General features: G+C 32.8%; 1 protein-coding gene across 15 annotated transcripts in view; it reads left to right on the top strand.

Annotated features, from left to right (window-relative positions):
* Positions 1-13991, top strand: part of LOC138705188 (band 7 protein AGAP004871-like) — a 683889-nt gene that overhangs the window by 632963 nt on the left and 36935 nt on the right. For 14 of the 15 annotated variants that reach the window (XM_069833922.1, XM_069833912.1, XM_069833923.1 and 11 more), the window contains 2 exons: positions 3989-4086; positions 10324-10485. In XM_069833922.1, the coding sequence (XP_069690023.1) occupies positions 3989-4086; positions 10324-10485 (260 nt within the window). The remainder of the gene's footprint in view (positions 1-3988; positions 4087-10323; positions 10486-13991) is intronic. The other variant, XM_069833910.1, reaches the window with a different exon arrangement.

Genomic DNA, 13991 nt, shown 5'->3' with positions numbered 1-13991 from the left:
TTTTAATAGAAAGCCTATACTGCAGTGGCGTAGCATGAAATTTTGAGCAGGGGAAGCTAACTCAAGTTGTCTTTCATGCAATATGAGAAAACGTATTACAAAAATACAGTCTTAAAATAAATAGTAGTCAATTTCAAGTCAGCAGTCGAAGATTGGTTGAACATCGTAAGTAACACCAATAAGGCATGACCTCAAATGATACGTAATAAAATATGATTTCACGGTTTACACATATCTCTTAACAAATAGACACGTATACGTATAACATTAGCTCACTCCCTGTCATACTTAGAGAAATCACAATATTAGTATCATTACGTAAGTATGCGTCTGTCTTTTGGTTGTGTCCTTCATTGACAGCAAGGGAGTCGGTCATTTGTTTTTTAAATCACACTTTTGTTCGTAAGTCAGTTTTGATAATACAATTGTCCTAAAAAAATTCAAGTAAATTAGTGTCAGGAACTATTATTTCGCTCATTATTTATTATATCAGCCACAATGCACACTAACACTTCAACTGAACACAACTAGACGAAAAGGGATAACGCGGAAACTACTTATTTTAAATGTTAAAGCTAGCTTCTTTGCGAGCCTTGCGACTAGGGTAGCTTAGTTAGAAAGGGATGGAAAATCTGCGGGGTGGATTACACAGAAGAAACCGGTCTGCTTGGAAGCTGGTGTGTGCAGGCTTTTGTTTACTGCTGCATCACAAATCATCCTGAGCTGCCGCATCACAATATTTAACGCGTAAATATAAATTCTATTAAAATTAATAAATAATTTTCTCCATAAACTGCAGGTTTATTATGAAATTATTATTAACTGGGGAGGCTAAGCTTTTTAGCTTACATTGACGCTACGCCACTGCTATACTGATCACTTAAAACAAATTCAGTACTTAGGGTTTTGACAAAGAAATGCAGTTGTTTTTTCACACTTGTTGTGACTTGCAGAGTCTTTGTGTCGTTTCCTGGATCTGTAAATACTATTTAAATCATTATAATCTGTATGATTCCAAACAGATTTTTCACGAGAAAATAATAAACAAAGACGCAAAAAAGTTTACTCATCCCTACACGTCTACAGCCAGTTTTATCATCATTAACAACACAGAAGTTTCCGATTCGGCAAACTTACCTGCAGATGCGATTCTTATATCACATAGGTTATTCTGTTGCTTGAAAGTTGTGGCAAAATTACACATTTAGAGTTTACAGTTGTACAGAATGATGTAGGTTAACTTAAAATACACTATAAATAGAGCACAGGTCTCATAAATAATTTTTAAAAGTATTACTATTAGCAATAACAAAATATGTCATGCAGAAAAGTTATAAAACACACAGAAAAATTGAACATGAGCACACACGTGTCGCCAAATGTGGAACCTAGATCACATCCCTTGGTCACAGTGTAAGTGACGTTCTTCCATTCAGCAGTTGCTGTTTTCATATAGCTCAACTGATGTGATGGACACTGTCACATTTTGTCATGCAGGCGCATTTTGTCATGCAGCGTAATCTACATTGCATCCTCAGCACAGTGGCGTTCTTCCACTCAGCGGCTGAACGTTGCCTCGCTCTGACTTACACCTACCGGTGTGACATACACAGTCACATTTCTCAGGAGTAAGAACTCGCCGTTAATAAATTGGCATGAGCGTGTGCCTTTGTAACTTCGTGTAATATATTTCCATTGCTGTAGCAGCGACATTTAAAATTTGAAAGTAATCTTAAAATAATAATTATTATGTGTAACAGGTACAACACGATACACACAAAATAAAATGCCAGTAAATGACAATAAATATATTTTTTGTTCAGAAAAATTCAGAGGATGCGACACATCACTCGCATCCATGCACACTACGCCCCTGGAATAAATGTAATTTACATTTTTTATTACTGTCTTATAAAGAAAACAGTGGTAATTATGGCATTTTGATTCCTGTCATGTTGAAATGTTTAATATACCAAGTTTCTAGTGTTATGTTATACTGTATTTTCCTTAATCTTCTTACAACCAATGTTGAACTTGAATATGCCATTAGTGAAATCATCTGTAAATCGACTTTACATACCTGAAACAAAAGTAAACATTCTGATAATTTCAAGATTGATGTTGAGGAATGTTCGGTCAAAATTACACCCATTTCCTTTGTCGTTTTTTCATTATTTGTAAAGCAGATATATAACGTATATTTATGTATAGTGTTCTGTGTTCACAGATCGCAAAATCTATTAATCAGTGTTCATTACTAATGAAAGTAATGCAGAAGCGCATTATTATTACAGACATTTTACTTCTTAAAACATAAAATGAAATTTATATATTTAGTACATTAAAACTTTTAGAAGAAAAGGATGAGACTTCTAATCTAAAGAGATGTCTAAAGAACCTAATAAATAGCTGAGAATTGATCCATAATAGAGAGATAGTGATGGTGATGACGATGACAATGACAATGACAATGATGATGACGATGATGATAGGCCTAATTTTTTAGAAAAAAAAAGTGTTTAATGTATACATTATTTAAGAAACTAGAGGCTCAAAGATTCGGAATATAAAGATTATCTATTTCCCATTGAAAGGTATGAAAGGCAATTAAGATGCCTTTCAACTTGTCATGAGTGACATTGCATGTATCACAAAATGAATTTTTGTGTTAACTTTAATTTTCTGTTACCCAGTATCTAATTAGAAGACATTCTTTGTGTACATTTAACGCATTATATATTAATTAAAAAAAAAAAACACCACCATCCAGTTCCACTGCATGAGATCACCTTGTGTGATCCACTTTATTAGATATGAAATGGTCCTAGGGATCGTTGAAAACTGCCGTGAAAGGAAAACCTCACTCACAAACTTTTGCAAAGACTAAGCTACAAATCCTATGCACATTGTGCGCATTTCATTTCATTCATTCAATGGTCCTAGGGATCCAATCCCTAAAAAAATAAAAATAAAATAAAATAAATGGATAAATATAAATATATATAATAAAATAAATAAATATATATATATAAATAATAAAATAAATTAATAAATATATAAATAGATAAATAAATAATTAGATAAATAAATAGATAAATAAATAAATGAATGAATAAATAAATAAATGAATAAGTGAATGAATGAATGAATGAATGAATGAATGAATGAATGAATGAATGAATGAAAGGCTCAGAGCCAAAGGCGACTAACCCACAATTACAAAATGAGTAAATAAGGGTTGAAATTAAGAGGATCCTGACAAAAAATGATTGGTTTCACAATTTATTTTAATTGGTCTACATTGAATAAATACAAAAATATAGCTTGAATCTATAACAACGATGTATAGTTTTGAAAAAAGGCTTAATAATGAACAATACAAAATCGTGGGTTGGTCGCCTTTGGCTCTGAGAACTTCAATTATGATTTAAAATTCATTATCAAGACGTTCTTTATCATCACAGTCATTGTTATCACCAGTTTGTGGCTTGAGACTCTCTCGTTCCAGCCTTAATGTTTCGTTCTGTCTGGTTTCAGTTGTATTCTTTACTGTACCTTTTTTCAATTGGTTAATATTGTAGTGTGGAATTTTACGTTCTTTGCTTTTTGTGTAACATTTCATTTAGGGAACGGATTGAAAATATTGTATTTATATTTTACATTTTTGGCGACTAATGAAGTTTAAATAAATTACGAAATAGTAATAAATAAAAATTGTTGATTAAATATAAACACTAATAAATAATTCCAGTAATAGTTTTTCTACTTAAGTATAAAAATAAAATTATGATTTAAATTCAAATATAATTGTACAATTTAAAGTTCCCTGAGTGAACCATTCTTTATAGAAGTCAGATTGAGGATAACATTTGTGAATCATTTTCAGGAACAAGAAATGTTCAATTCCCAGTTTTCCAGCTGTCACATTGTCATTGGTGCATGTTATGGCAGTGCATGTTGTGATGTGCTTATATGTGTTGCACGTTAGGTTCTCAGCAAGGACTCTGTCACTGTTTGCGTGGATGCTGTCATATACTACCGTGTCAGAGAACCCCTAGCTGCTGTCGTCAATGTCAACAACTACAGGTTTGTTTCTCACGACTTTGTTTAAAATGTTTAGGTATGTTACGAAAATACTTTTACACTTAGTAGATTATTACAGTAGCTGTGAATTATGCTTAAATTTCTCCGTAATATTTTTATTAGATTTATGCGCAATATGGACATTAAAATCCATTTCCTTCATAGCCATCTTGACTTCTTCCTTGACTGTCTTGGAGATTACATTGAAGAACACGGAGAAAGGGTTCATCAAGACATGGAAGGAATAGAAAAGCGTTATCAAGGCAGGTGGGTTGAAGTGATGATGGCTGACTACTGTTGGTCTATGAAGAGAGACAATGTGGAGCTGCAACATACAATAGAAGACAATCTCGAAGAACTTCCAGATGAAGAGGAAGCAGTATTGAAAAATGAAGTATCTGCATGAGTCTTGAATGAGTTGAATCTAAATTGTGAATATGAACAAGATAGTGCTGTTTGATTTTGTTTACTGTACAGACATTTTCAAGGATTACTTGATTTACGGTATGTATTTAAATGTGTTAAAATTGCATGAATGGAGCTATAAATATGGCAATTCTTCAAATCATTATAAAATTGTTTCAATAGAAGCCAACAATTAATCAAAATCAACCTTCGATATTAAAAGCCTTGAACCAAAATTTAACTTCGCAACCCTGTGAATTAACTTGATGAAGACAATGAAGAAGGGTATATTGAAAGTGATGAACATGATAGCGACAATCATCATATATCTATCAGATAGTGATTACAGTAGTATATGTGAACAAGAAAGTATGGAAATTGATGATAATGAGGATGACTTATGAAGAAGAAAATGAATCTATATACATACGTAAGGTTCACACCTGTGGAGTAAAGGTTAGTGCGTCTGACCACGAAACCAGGTGGCCAGGGTTCGAATCCCAGTTGGGGCAAGTTACCTGGTTGAGGTTTTTCCGGGGTTTTCTTTCAACCCAAAATTAGCAAATTTAATGCTGGGTAACTATTGGTGCTGGACCCTGGACTCATTTCACCAGCATTATCACCTTCATTTCATTCAGATGCTAAATAACCTGAGATACTGATACAGTATCGTAAAATAATCCCTAAAAGAAATGCACATGTAAGGATGGTCTGTGGAAAGAAAATGAACCCCCTTGAGACACGAGAATAAGAGCCTATATTATAGTCACTCATCTATCTGGCAGCAAAGGAAAACCTCGTGTAGCCAAACCACCGTTGGAAATTTGGTTTTACCTCATTGATGATGATATAGATGTTATTGTGAATTCCACATATATCTGTATCCAGTCAATTAGAGGATGAATCAGCCACGAACGTGACGCTTCACCAACAAATATAGCAGAAATAAAGGTACTTATTTCTCTTGTATTTTGCAGGGAGCCTAAAATGATCCCTCCAAAACTTTAAATACCTTTGGACTAAAGATGGGACAGGTATCCCAAGAAAGCTATCCAGTGGTCATTGTGAAAGCTGCCTGAGAAACAAAGTTCGCAAACCTATAAACAAATGTGTTCAAAAGCTCGTATGTAAAGACGTTTGGTTATGTTGTGTGTAAACCTGAATCTGATTTCTCAGAGTAGGTTGTGTTTCTGTCACGTTTCGATAATGTAATAAATTAAATCAATTAGAATAAATATGTCCAAATATAATTCAAGAGTATATCCAATTTCTTTTCTATAGCTAATTAGTGACAAAAAGTCTATAAAAATTTAATTTGTTCTTAATGTGAAGCTAGAAATAAACATTTGAATTACATGAAATACAAAAAACTCATACACATAATTGTTTCTGATATTAAAATGATACCAAAATGGTGGGGTAAAAATGTACCCCACGCATGTGCTGATGATATACAATAAAATTGTATGTGTGTGGTGAAGGGTTAAAAGACCATAAAATATTACGTAAGTGCTTCATGGATGGTATTTTATATGTGATAGAATTTGTTTGCCTTGCACCAGACGATATTTACAGTACCTAATACAATACCTTCCCACACACTCCATACATGTGAATCGAATATGTAGTTTAGATTATCTTCAAAGATAGCCTATATGGGCCAATCAACTGACGCATTCACTTTTCACTACTTACTACTTATCAGTTTAAGTTGTAATAATAAGGCTATGTGGATGCAAACGAACTATATAGACTAATTCTCAGTGATACAAATATAATCTCAAAATGGAGCATAATTACACCCATGTTCGTATGAATTTCCGTTACTCAAGAGTATCTCAGAAATAAACTCCATAAGTTATGATATAATTTCCTACAGTATATCATCACAGAATTGTATCAAGTAACAATAATATAGGTAGTTCATATTCATTTCTATATAAATTGTTACATTTTGATAAAATCTTCTTCTAATCCTTTGGTCTAAACGTAAAGAATTAAATTTTAAAACATAAAAAATCTATTGGTTATTGGGACCTGAATCAAAACTGTCATTAGAAAATAAACTTCTTGTTTATAAAGTCATACTAAAACCAATCCGGACATACGGCATCCAACTGTGGGGAACTGCTAGCAACTGAAACATTGAAATACTGCAGAGGTATCAGTCCAAAACTTTACGTTCCGTTGTCACTGCACCATGGTATGTACGTAATGATGTCATTCATCATGATCTAAACATTTCAACTGTAAAAGAAGAGATCTCTAAGTTCAGCAAAAAATACCTGCACCGATTAAATCAACATCTGAATCATCATGCATTAAATTTGCTGGATAATAGCCAAACAATAAGAAGACTTAAAAGGACCAATGCTCTTCACCTTCATTTTTACTACAACTATTTAAAACATTGTTATTTTTCTTTTGGAGTGTTGTCATGAGATAACATCTCCACTCGTGTCATATTCCTTTATAATATTTACTTATTGTCTATTGTAGACAGATTGTAAATGTGGCATAAGTGTTATTAAAAAAAAATCCTTTGGTAGAGATTTATGAGCAACAAGGAGGTAGAGTTTCCCTGCTGCCTTGACAACAGTAATAGAAGTTGATGATAGCTTTTTTTGCTCCGGTCATTTTTATGTATAGTAAGTAAATTCTTGGATTTCTTTCTTGTACTGGTAGGAGACAGAATAAGACCTGGAGCCATATTGGAAACTAAGGTGTGAACATAAATCACTTACCTTCACCCAGGATCAGAACTGCACCCTTGTAGTCTCTCCATCAATGGCCCGGCCATAGGTCAGTCAGTCAGTCAGTCAGATGATTGGCTCCTTACGAAAAAAACGGGAATTTTGATAAAGTAGATATGTGTCTTCTTGCTTTTTTAAAGTAGTAGATAGATACTTCGCTTTCCCTTGTCATTCATTCCATAATTTCTCTATTGCTACTGTATGTTTACCTCACAGTCTCTTGAGTAAATTTCCTGTAGTAATTAAAATTCCCCATTAACTATGCTAACTCATTTCTCAAATTGTTACATTATTTTATTGTATAAATTTTTCAGATATTTTATACAGTTTTATGTAAACTTCAGAATATAATTTAAATATGAAATATAGTATTCATAAAATTTAAATTCTTGTTTCCGACCATCTCTAAAATAAGTAGGAATGTGTGATATTTTATTATTAATGCATAAATATAATATTGCAATCAATGCCATTTTCTCTTTTCAGACTACTTCATGGAAATTAATATTAATTTGTTGCTATAACATTGAAAGTTACATAAATGAACGTAAACAATCCGTGGTTTAAGTTTAGTAGGTTTTCTTGGTTGGATTGCTACATTTACTTCTTCGTGTGTGATAGCACCATTACTCTTGTTGATTGATGTTTTGTGGATGATACAAAACAATAAAGCAAGATTATACTGTATATATAATGGAAGTAATATAACTGCGCAGATTTTAACAGCTTATCCCTTGGATTGAGTAAAAAAAAAAAAAATGCTAATACCATATTAGTCTCAAATAAATACTTTTCTCAGAAAAAAAAATAACTTCTCCTAAATGATAACACTTTTTCTCGATAAGTATTATTCTTACAATTATGATATTTACTCTTATCGTTAGAGAAATTGATACACAATGATGTATCTGTTTCCAGTTTTCAAATAATATAGACGGTTTTCTAGCAAATTAAATAAAAAGATAAACATGTATAGTTATTTCCTGCCGTGAGGAACTCTGGCAACCCTACTACAGTGACTAAGTGACGGAATGCTGCAATTCAAATCTGAGTTCGGGTGTATTTGTAGGTGAGTTGTTGCCAAACTTCGCAGTCTTTCAGCCTAATTTTCTAATTAACCATGCACTTAATTACAAAACGCGTAATTGTTTTTTAAAATTTATTTTAATGTATTTCATTGTCCCCTTCAATCTGCACAGTTATACCACTTCCATCCTATATAATTTTGTATCAATCAACCAATCTTCTTAATGTATCCAGCTGTTTGCTGACAACATAAAGTCCACTATAGTCCACTGTAGTCTATTCAGTTTTTGTTTTTCATGAGAAATGAGGGGTATTTTGATCGGTGTTCATTATAGATGCCTGTTGCTAGTAGCCAGAGTTGGGATGTAGTCAATATATACTACTGCAAGGTTGTGTCTTCTGCAACTGGTACTGATGATTTTAATTTACTTCTTTTGTGGTTTATGGATGAACAGTATAGAAGAATGTGTTCCAGATCTTCATCATGATTATTACATCACAGACAAGTAGTTGAACATTTAGATGAAATATGAGGGTTGATCAAAGAAAACGTTTATGAAAAGAATCTAGCAATGTTGTTTGAAAATATTGCAGCGCTTTCTTCATCAGAAATTTCAAAAGCAACAAACACATTCTTAGAGTCTTTCTCACAAAGGAAAGAGGAGTTTCGTTGTTGATAGGCCAGAATGTTTCAATACTTGATTGCTATCCTACAGATGAGAGTGAAGTGATGTTTCATTTCATCACCAGTAACATTCAGTTCATAAAATTGTATGAATCATTACTGCCAACAATCAGGATTTTGATGATTTTGCATCTTCATTCGGGCAAAGAGAAAACGTTATTTCTGTAGTATTTGTAAACATGTAAGTTGAATAGAGTGATTTTGTTAGATCGTTTTTATTTATTATTCATTTTAACTAATGAAATATTTTTGTTCTTTTAGACTTATTTTGATAATTTTCATAGATTCGTTGAAAAAAATTGCAGTGTTTTGTATTTTAGGTCTTAGTTTTGTGTATTCATGAAGTTCGTTTATTGTTTTTGACAGTTTTCGCTCTATGAATTCTGTTTAGCTTACATAATTTTACATCCGCCTTTTTTTAATGATCTAGTCTAATATTCTTTCCAAAAATATAAACTCTTCAGGTTGTTTCTTGGAAGTCAAGCGTTGCCAACTGTGACATACTTATGCATCATACAACATTATATTATTTAACTTATTGCAGGATGTAGCATAATGCCAAAGCATATCAGAATTTCTTTGTTATAGGATCTGCTGTATAATTAACTTTTTTATTATTTTTGCAAAAGTTTCAAACAGTTCAATGCACTTTGTTTCCTTATTTGGCATTGTTATGCTCCTTAAAACCATAAAGGTATGAAATATAACAGTACGTATAACTTACTTGTATCTTGATCATAGGTAACTTGCAAAACTCAAATGAGGCTGCATATTTTTGTATAATATTTTACATTTATTGTTTTTTCATCGAGGCTGTCAGTAATTAAAAGTAGAAACCTATGTAATTGTTGGGTATAGTGACAATAAAACAAATCAACGTCGCTATGTCAGCAAAACTCTTTTCTAATAAGCCTACACATTTGTTTATAGTGTAGGCTAATGATAACTTTGAGGTCATCATTTAATGTTTTTTTTTTTTTTAAATTTCGGTCACAAATACGTACATTATTTTAGGACAGTTTTTTATAATTTATAATTGATAACACAGTCTTTGCTCACAAGAAAAACACAACTTCTTGCACTTACGTATGAAGCCAATTTTCCAAGTAAACTTTCGTGTTAAACTGTCTTCTTCTGTGCATGGGATTCAAATCACGTGACACTGAGAAATAGCCCCTTTACGAAATAAGTCAGCAGCATTTGAACGTTAAAAAATGTTAATTTTGCTTTATAGAATGCTGTATAAACTTTTTCTGGCCAACTGACATGTGAAATTAAAATTAAGAACTGAACATTTATATATTGGTTTTTAAAGAGGAGTGAAGTCATTTTGTTGTCACTGATTGATTCTGTGTGACTTATTTTCTATAGCCATTCAACGCGCCTTCTTGCTGCTACAACTCTGCGAAATGTGCTGGGAACAAGAAATTTGGCCGAAATCCTATCTGAGAGGGAGGCAATCTCACACACCATGCAGACGGCACTGGACGAGGCAACTGATCCTTGGGGAGTTAAAGTTGAGAGAGTTGAAATGTAAGATAACATTTATGTTTAAATAATTAATGTATTATTGTATTTTTATGTACTTATTTACCCGAAAGTTACTGAAATATGCTTCCTTAAAAGCAGTATAAACGTTTTCAAACTTGTTAGGATAAACATCAGTGGCAGTTTATGTTATACTTTATAGGTGATTGCATTTAACTTATATCTGTAAATACATTGTTAAAACGGTCTTCAAACCATGCAACATTAAGACAAAAAGAAGTAAGTACCAGTAACGAAATATGAGGAAGGGTTTTTTTTTTTATTGTACAATGAAATTATGAATAAAACATAATCTATGTACGGATCAGCTGTTATTAAAGGCATATAAACAGTAATATTGCAAATATATTAAATATCTAGCTGCCACAGTGGTCTAGTGGTTAGAGCGCTGGATGTACAATCCTGTGGATTCGGGTGTACCACTGATTTATAACTGGTGTTGGATAAGCCTGTGCTCCAGGTAACACAAGGGTTTTTTCTAGAAACACCGGTTCTCTTGTGGCATCCCAACAAATCTCCATCATCATCTCATCTCATCATGGTTATTCATTCATTCATTCATTCATTCATTCATTCATTCATTCATTCATTCATTCATTATCTTCCATAGATCTTACTGAGCAATGAAGCTTTAAGATGTGGAACAAGTCAAAATTTTGCAATATTATAATTACAATTTTTACAATATTTTACAATTTTTAGAGTTTTACAACGTAGTAATTTTCTACAATGATTGTATTGTATTGTATTGTATTTATTAACATTCCATCGTATTCATACATGCTTACAGCTAGAATATGGAACAAGTCAAAAAACTTAATACTATTATAAAATCTTAATTTATAGTCACAGTCTAGATGAAATATATACAGACGAGATTTACAATATAGTCTACTAGTACAACACATAGTTTTAGTATCAATTTCATGAAGTGTTATTGAATGTCATGAATTCACCTACAGAATAGAAGGCGTGAGAAATTAGGTACTTCTTTAATTTGGCCCTAAATAATTGTATGTTTTGAGTTTCATTTTTTATATCGATAGGGAGGCTATTAAAAATTTTTACTGCCATATAACGCACTCCTTTTTGATAGCACGATAGACTTGCCGATGGAGTATGAAAGTCATTTTTTTGACGTGTATTTATGCTATGAACTGTTGAATTAGTTACAAAGTTTTCACGATTACATACGAGGAGGTGAGATCCGAGGATTCGCCAAAACATTACCCGGCATTTGTCTTTTGGTTGGGGAAAACCTCGGAAAAACCCAACCAGGTAATCAAATCAAAGGGGGAAATGAAGTGATGCCGAGGATTCACCATAGATCATCTGGCTTCAGTCCCACGGCTGGGGAAAACCTCGGAAGAAACCATTCATTGAGACCAAAGGGGGATCCAATCCAAGCCCAAACGCAGCTCCGGATCAGCAGCCCAGCGAATCTGCAGACTGAGCTACATCGATGGCTCTACTAAAAATATACAATACCGGTACATAGCCAATCAGTTATTAAATTTACAAACGCAAACGATCATTCATCTGTTGAGCTACATGTATAATACAAAACAAGTAAGTTAATTAAATTTAAGGCATAAACAATTCAATCAGTTGTGATATACAGAAATTGATAATACATATCATGCAAACTACTTCAAATTACAAACACAAACAATTTATCAATAGAGCTATACAGATTATTATTCAATTTAAAGCATATACAATTCATCCGCCAAAACTATACAAACATATACAATACAAAGTAAGCAGATTAATTCAATTTACAAGCATACTTTCATTAAGCTATACAAATTTGTACAATTTATATCAAGCAGATTAATTCAATTTATAATCATAAACAATTCATCAGTTCAGCTTTACAGACTACTATACAATTTACAGCATATACAATTCATCAATTGAGCTATACAGATTATTACCATTCAATTTACAGCATATACAATTCATCAGTAGAGCTATACAGACTAGTATTCATTTTAAAAGCATATACAATTCATCAGCCAAACTATACAAACATATACAATCAAATTAGTTCAATTTACAAACTTATTTTCGTTAAGCTATACAAAACAGTACAATTCACATGAAGTAGATTAATTCAATTTATAAGCTTAAAAATTCATCAGTTGACCTATACAGTATATATTCAATTGTACATGTCATTTTAACTAGAATAATTCAATTCACAAGCATAAACAATTCATCAGTTGTGTAGAAGGTATGAGTATGTAGAAATTTGGTTAATTCTTTTCTAAACCTTTTCTCATTGTTCTTAAAATCTTTAAGATAATTAGGCAGTGCATTGAAGACTGTTATACATGAATAGCGAACTCCTTTTTTAAAACAGCTTAGACTAACAGAGGGTAGATGAAGAGACAGAGGGTATAGTGTAGACCGACCTCCTATGGTGCACTCTGGGCAACGATTCTGTCGGTAAATTGGTCTACACAACTGGCTTCATATGGGTGAATGACGAAAAGTTAAGTATTCACCATTAGCAAGTGGCGAAGCTCTTAAGAGGCCTTTGAGGCTTAGTCTACCCAAAAAATATGAGTTATTTATTTATTTTTTATTGGGTTATTTTACGACGCTGTATCAACATTAGGTTATTTAGCGTGTGAAGGATATGAAGATGATAATGCCGGTGAAATGAGTCCGGGGTCCAGCACCGAAAGTCACCCAGCACTTGCTCATATTGGGTTGAGGGAAAACCCCGGAAAAAACCTCAACCAGGTAACTTGCCCCGACCGGGAATCGAACCCGGGCCACCTGGTTTCGCAGCCAGACGCGCTGACCGTTACTCCACAGGTGTGGACAATATGAGTTATTATACCTAATAACAGTAGTCCTATAAGTTCGTAATAACGATGTATCGTAACACTGGTTGCACTCCAATCCTTCCATATATTAAGTTAACTGTTGGCAGTGATAGACAAACGGAGACATGCTAGCAGACATTCGAACTTTCAGGGGAGCAGACTGTAATTCTGACAATTATTTGCTAATTGGAGAATTAAGAGAAAGACTATCAGTAGTCAAGTGAGTAGAGCAACAAGTTAATATTGGTAGATTCAATATCCTGAAATTAAAGAAAGAGGAAACTAAGCAATATTATCAAGTCGAAATTTCAAATAGGTTTGCCATTTTAGGAAGCTCTGACGAAGTTGAGAAAGAGTTAGATGTTAATAGCGTATGGAAAAATGTTAGAGATAGTATCAAAATTGTAGCTGAGGAGAGCATAAGTTATTATGAAACTGAGAAAAAGAAACCGTGGTTTGATGAAGATTGTTGCATGGTAAAGGAAACAGGCAAAATTGAAATTCTTACAAGATCCAGTTGAGGCAAATAGAGATAATTATTTCAATGAAAGACATGAAGCAAGTCATACACTTAGGAATAAAAAGAGAGATTACTTGAGGGAAAAACTGAATGAGGTAGAAACAAATAGTAAGAATAAAAACATTAGAGATTTA

Source organism: Periplaneta americana, chromosome 8, assembly GCF_040183065.1.
Source record: "Periplaneta americana isolate PAMFEO1 chromosome 8, P.americana_PAMFEO1_priV1, whole genome shotgun sequence".
Classification (NCBI taxonomy): domain Eukaryota; kingdom Metazoa; phylum Arthropoda; class Insecta; order Blattodea; family Blattidae; genus Periplaneta; species Periplaneta americana.
This window is presented reverse-complemented; position numbering and strand designations above follow the sequence as displayed.